This window comes from Carcharodon carcharias, chromosome 7 (genome assembly GCF_017639515.1).
Source record: "Carcharodon carcharias isolate sCarCar2 chromosome 7, sCarCar2.pri, whole genome shotgun sequence".
In the NCBI taxonomy this organism is placed as follows: Eukaryota; Metazoa; Chordata; class Chondrichthyes; order Lamniformes; family Lamnidae; genus Carcharodon; species Carcharodon carcharias.
The window spans coordinates 13,228,299-13,234,298 of record NC_054473.1 but is presented as its reverse complement, the minus strand read 5'-3'; the positions used below and the strand labels follow the sequence as shown (position 1 = coordinate 13,234,298).

General features: G+C 65.9%; 1 protein-coding gene across 1 annotated transcript in view; it reads left to right on the top strand.

Moving 5' to 3' along the window:
- The first annotated feature begins 802 nt into the window (after positions 1-802).
- Positions 803-6,000, top strand: part of p4htmb (prolyl 4-hydroxylase, transmembrane b) — a 92,685-nt gene continuing 87,487 nt past the window's right edge. Inside the window, exon 1 of the mRNA XM_041192524.1 lies at positions 803-1,146. Within this exon, the coding sequence (XP_041048458.1) occupies positions 850-1,146 (297 nt within the window). The 5' untranslated portion in view covers positions 803-849. The remainder of the gene's footprint in view (positions 1,147-6,000) is intronic.

Here is a 6,000-nt window from a genome sequence, read left to right as displayed (position 1 = left end):
CCCCTCCCTCCCCCCATCCCCTCCCTCCCTCTTCCCCCTCCCTCCCCCCATCCCCTCCCTCCCTCTTCCCCCCATCCCCTCCCTCCCTCTTCCCCCTCCCCCTCTGTCCCTCTTCCCCCTCCCTCCCCCCATCCCCTCCCTCCCTCTTCCCCCCATCCCCTCCCTCCCTCTTCCCCCCATCCCCTCCCTCCCTCTTCCCCCCATCCCCTCCCTCCCTCTTCCCCCCATCCCCTCCCTCCCTCTTCCCCCCATCCCCTCCCTCCCTCTTCCCCCCATCCCCTCCCTCCCTCTTCCCCCTCCCTCTCTATCTCTGCCCTCTTCCCCCTCCCTCTTCCCCCTCCCTCCTCCTCCTCCCCTCCCCCTTCCCCCTCCCTCCTCCACTCCCTTTCCCCCACCCTTTCCCTTCCCCTCCCTCCCTCCCTCCTCCCTCTTCCCCTCCCTCCCTCCCTCCTCCCTCTTCCCCTTCCCTCTCCCCCTCCCTCCCTCTTCCCCTCCCCCCTCCCTCTCTCTTTCTTCCCCCTCCCTCTCTAATGACGTAGGGGACGTGAGGGATGTGCGCGGCGACGCAATGACGTAGGGGACGTGAGGGATGTGCGCGGCGACGCAATGACGTAGGGGACGTGAGGGATGTGCGCGGCGACGTGGGCGGTGTCGGCAGCGCCGTTTTGAAAATAACGGACCCGGGCGGAGGGAGGGAGAGAGAGTTGTTGTGGGGGGAGGGAGGAGAGGGGAGAGGGGAGAGGGGGGGAGGGGGAGGGGGTGAGAGGCAGGGAGAAGGACGTAAGGCCGCTCGGACCCGCCTACCGGGAGGCAAGCCAGCGGGGCTGGTTAAATGTTTGCCGGCTGAAGATGTCCCAGAAAGACAGTGTGTGTTCCCGCTCCTATTTCGTGGTTGTCATGGTGTTTGTGCACGTTTACATCCTCAATGTGATGGCCTTGCTGCTGTACGTCTACTATACCAGCGAGAGCGCGCACTCGACCACCGACAGCGGCGCGCCCCCGACCACCGTGCAGGGCGCGGGCCCGCCGCAGGGACAGCTGCTCCCCACAGCGCCCGAGCCCGAGCCCGAGCCCGAGCCCGAGCCCGCCCCCCCGCGACTGCAGGACAGCGCGCTCGGCCGCCTGCACCGGCTGGAGGGCATCAAGGTGAGGAGGGGGGGGGGGGGGGGGGGGGGGGGGGCGGGGTCTGGTAGCGGTGTGGGGGGAGGAGGGGGTGATCAGGTAGGAGAGGGGATGGGGTGGGGTGATCAGGTAGGTGAGGGGGGAGGAGGGGGTGATCAGGTAGGAGAGGGGATGGGGTGGGGTGATCAGGTAGGTGAGGGGGGGAGGAGGGGGTGATCAGGTAGGTGAGGGGGGAGGAGGGGGTGATCAGGTAGGAGAGGGGATGGGGTGGGGTGATCAGGTAGGTGAGGGGGAGGAGGGGGTGATCAGGTAGGTCAGGGGGAGGTGGGGGTGATCAGGTAGGTGAGGGGGGAGGAGGGGGTGATCAGGTAGGAGAGGGGATGGGGTGGGGTGATCAGGTAGGTGAAGGGGAGGAGGGGGTGATCAGGTAGCTGAAGGGGAGGAGGGGGTGATCAGGTAGCTGAAGGGGAGGAGGGGGTGATCAGGTAGCTGAAGGGGAGGAGGGGGTGATCAGGTAGGTCAGGGGGAGGTGGGGGTGATCAGGTAGGTGAAGGGGAGGAGGGGGCGATCAGGTAGGTGAGGGGGGAGGAGGGGGTGATCAGGTAGGTGAAGGGGAGGAGGGGGCGATCAGGTAGGAGAGGGGGAGGAGGGGGTGATCAGGTAGGAGAGGGGGAGGAGGGGGTGATCAGGTAGGAGAGGGGGAGGAGGGGGTGATCAGGTAGGAGAGGGGGAGGAGGGGGTGATCAGGTAGGAGAGGGGGAGGAGGGGGTGATCAGGTAGGAGAGGGGGAGGAGGGGGTGATCAGGTAGGAGAGGGGGAGGAGGGGGTGATCAGGTAGGTCAGGGGGAGGAGGGGGTGATCAGGTAGGTGAGGGGGAGGTGGGGGTGATCAGGTAGGAGAGGGGGAGGAGGGGGTGATCAGGTAGGTGAGGGGGAGGTGGGGGTGATCAGGTAGGTGAGGGGGAGGTGGGGGTGATCAGGTAGGTGAGGGGGAGGAGGGGGTGATCAGGTAGGTGAAGGGGAGGAGGGGGTGATCAGGTAGGTGAGGGGGGGAGGAGGGGGTGATCAGGTAGGAGTGGGGGAGGATGGGGTGATCAGGTAGGAGAGGGGGAGGAGGGGGTGATCAGGTAGGTCAGGGGGAGGTGGGGGTGATCAGGTAGGAGAGGGGTAGGAGGGGGTGATCAGGTAGGAGAGAGGGAGGTAGGGGCGATCAGGTAGGTGAAGGGGAGGAGGGGGTGATCAGGTAGGTGAGGGGAAGGAGGGGATGATCAGGTAGGTCAGGGGGAGGAGGGGGCGATCAGGTAGGTGAAGGGGTGGAGGGGGCAATCAGGTAGGTCAGGGGGAGGAGGGGGTGATCAGGTAGGTGAAGGGGAGGAGGGGATGATCAGGTAGGTCAGGGGGAGGTGGGGGTGATCAGGTAGGAGAGGGGGAGGAGGGGATCAGGTAGGAGAGGGGGAGGTAGGGGCGATCAGGTAGGTGAAGGGGAGGAGGGGGTGATCAAGTAGGTGAGGGGGAGGTGGGGGCGATCAGGTAGGTGAAAGGGAGGAGGGGGCGATCAGGTAGGAGAGGGGGAGGAGGGGGCGATCAGGTAGGAGAGGGGGAGGTGGGGGCGATCAGGTAGGTGAAGGGGAGGAGGGGGTGATCAGGTAGGAGAGGGGGAGGTGGGGGCGATCAGGTAGGTGAAGGGGAGGAGGGGGTGATCAGGTAGGGGAGGGGGGAGGACGGGGTGATCAGGTAGGTCAGGGGGAGGACGGGGTGATCAGGTAGGAGAGGGGAAGGAGGGGGTGATCAGGTAGGAGAGGGGATGGGGTGGGGGTGATCAGGTAGGTCAGGGGGAGGAGGGGGTGATCAGGTAGGAGTGGGGGAGGTGGGGGCGATCAGGTAGGAGAGGGGGAGGAGGGGGTGATCAGGTAGGTGAAGGGGAGGAGGGGGTGATCAGGTAGGAGAGGGGATGGGGTGGGGGCGATCAGGTAGGAGAGGGGGAGGTGGGGGCGATCAGGTAGGTGAAGGGGAGGAGGGGGCGATCAGGTAGGAGAGGGGGAGGTAGGGATGATCAGGTAGGAGAGGGGATGGGGTGGGGGTGATCAGGTAGGTGAGGGGGAGGAGGGGGTGATCAGGTAGGAGTGGGGGAGGATGGGGTGATCAGGTAGGAGAGGGGGAGGTCGGGGCGATCAGGTAGGTGAAGGGGAGGAGGGGGTGATCAGGTAGGTGAAGGGGAGGAGGGGGTGATCAGGTAGGAGAGGGGGAGGAGGGGGTGATCAGGTAGGAGAGGGGGAGGTCGGGGCGATCAGGTAGGTGAAGGGGAGGAGGGGGTGATCAAGTAGGTGAGGGGGAGGTGGGGGTGATCAGGTAGGAGAGGGGGAGGTCGGGGCGATCAGGTAGGTGAAGGGGAGGAGGGGGTGATCAAGTAGGTGAGGGGGAGGTGGGGGTGATCAGGTAGGAGAGGGGGAGGTCGGGGCGATCAGGTAGGAGAGGGGATGGGTTGGGGGTGATCAGGTAGGTCAGGGGGAGGTGGGGGTGATCAGGTAGGAGAGGGGGAGGTCGGTGCGATCAGGTAGGTCAGGGGGAGGAGGGGGTGATCAAGTAGGTGAGGGGGAGGTGGGGGTGATCAGGTAGGAGAGGGGGAGGTCGGGGCGATCAGGTAGGAGAGGGGATGGGGTGGGGGTGATCAGGTAGGTCAGGGGGAGGTGGGGGTGATCAGGTAGGAGAGGGGGAGGTAGGGGCGATCAGGTAGGAGAGGGGATGGGGTGGGGGTGATCAGATAGGTCAGGGGGAGGAGGGGGTGATCAGGTAGGTGAGGGGGAGGAGGGGGTGATCAGTTAGGTGAGGGGGAGGAGGGGGCGATCAGGTAGGAGAGGGGGTGGAGGGGGCGATCAGGTAGGTCAGGGGGAGGAGGGGTGATCAGGTAGGCGAGGAGGAGGAGGAGGTGATCAGGTAGGTGAGGGGGAGGTGGGGGCGATCAGGTAGGCGAGGAGGAGGAGGGGGTGATCAGGTAGGTCAGGGGGAGGAGGGGGTGATCAGGTAGGTCAGGGGGAGGTGGGGGTGATCAGGTAGGTCAGGGGGAGGAGGGGGTGATCAGGTAGGCGAGGAGGAGGAGGGGGTGATCAGGTAGGCGAGGGGGGGAGGGGATGATCAGGTAGGTCAGGGGGAGGTGGGGGCGATCAGGTAGGTCAGGGGGAGGAGGGGGTGATCAGGTAGGCGAGGGGGGGAGGGGATGATCAGGTAGGTCAGGGGGAGGTGGGGGCGATCAGGTAGGTCAGGGGGAGGTGGGAGTGATCAGGTAGGAGAGGGGGAGGAGGGGGTGATCAGGTAGGAGAGGGGGAGGTAGGGGCGATCAGGTAGGTGAAGGGGAGGAGGGGGTGATCAAGTAGGTGAGGGGGAGGTGGGGGCGATCAGGTAGGTGAAGGGGAGGAGGGGGTGATCAGGTAGGAGAGGGGGAGGTGGGGGCGATCAGGTAGGTGAAGGGGAGGAGGGGGTGATCAGGTAGGGGAGGGGGGAGGAGGGGGTGATCAGGTAGGTCAGGGGGAGGAGGGGGAGATCAGGTAGGAGAGGGGGAGGAGGGGGTGATCAGGTAGGAGAGGGGATGGGGTGGGGGTGATCAGGTAGGTCAGGGGGAGGAGGGGGTGATCAGGTAGGAGTGGGGGAGGTGGGGGCGATCAGGTAGGTGAAGGGGAGGAGGGGGCGATCAGGTAGGAGAGGGGGAGGAGGGGGCGATCAGGTAGGAGAGGGGGAGGTGGGGGCGATCAGGTAGGTGAAGGGGAGGAGGGGGTGATCAGGTAGGAGAGGGGGAGGTGGGGGCGATCAGGTAGATGAAGGGGAGGAGGGGGTGATCAGGTAGGAGAGGGGGAGGTGGGGGCGATCAGGTAGGTGAAGGGGAGGAGGGGGTGATCAGGTAGGGGAGGGGGGAGGACGGGGTGATCAGGTAGGTCAGGGGGAGGAGGGGGTGATCAGGTAGGAGAGGGGGAGGAGGGGGTGATCAGGTAGGAGAGGGGATGGGGTGGGGGTGATCAGGTAGGTCAGGGGGAGGAGGGGGTGATCAGGTAGGAGTGGGGGAGGTGGGGGCGATCAGGTAGGAGAGGGGGAGGAGGGCGATCAGGTAGGTGAAGGGGAGGAGGGGGTGATCAGGTAGGAGAGGGGATGGGGTGGGGGCGATCAGGTAGGAGAGGGGGAGGTATAGGCGATCAGGTAGGTGAAGGGGAGGAGGGGGCGATCAGGTAGGAGAGGGGGAGGTAGGGATGATCAGGTAGGAGAGGGGATGGGGTGGGGGTGATCAGGTAGGTGAGGGGGAGGAGGGGGTGATCAGGTAGGAGTGGGGGAGGATGGGGTGATCAGGTAGGAGAGGGGGTGGGGGTGATCAGGTAGGTGAGGGGGGGAGGAGGGGGTGATCAGGTAGGAGAGGGGGAGGATGGGGTGATCAGGTAGGAGAGGGGGAGGTGGGGGCGATCAGGTAGGTGAGGGGGAGGAGGGGCTGATCAGGCAGGAGAGGGGATGGGGTGGGGTGATCAGGTAGGTGAGGGGGGAGGAGGGGGTGATCAGGTAGGTGAGGGGGGGAGGAGGGGGTGATCAGGTAGGTGAAGGGGAGGAGGGGGCGATCAGGTAGGTGAAGGGGAGGAGGGGGTGATCAGGTAGGAGAGGGGGAGGAGGGGGTGATCAGGTAGGAGAGGCGGAGGTCGGGGCGATCAGGTAGGTGAAGGGGAGGAGGGGGTGATCAAGTAGGTGAGGGGGAGGTGGGGGTGATCAGGTAGGAGAGGGGGAGGTCGGGGCGATCAGGTAGGTGAAGGGGAGGAGGGGGTGATCAAGTAGGTGAGGGGGAGGTGGGGGTGATCAGGTAGGAGAGGGGGAGGTCGGGGCGATCAGGTAGGAGAGGGGATGGGTTGGG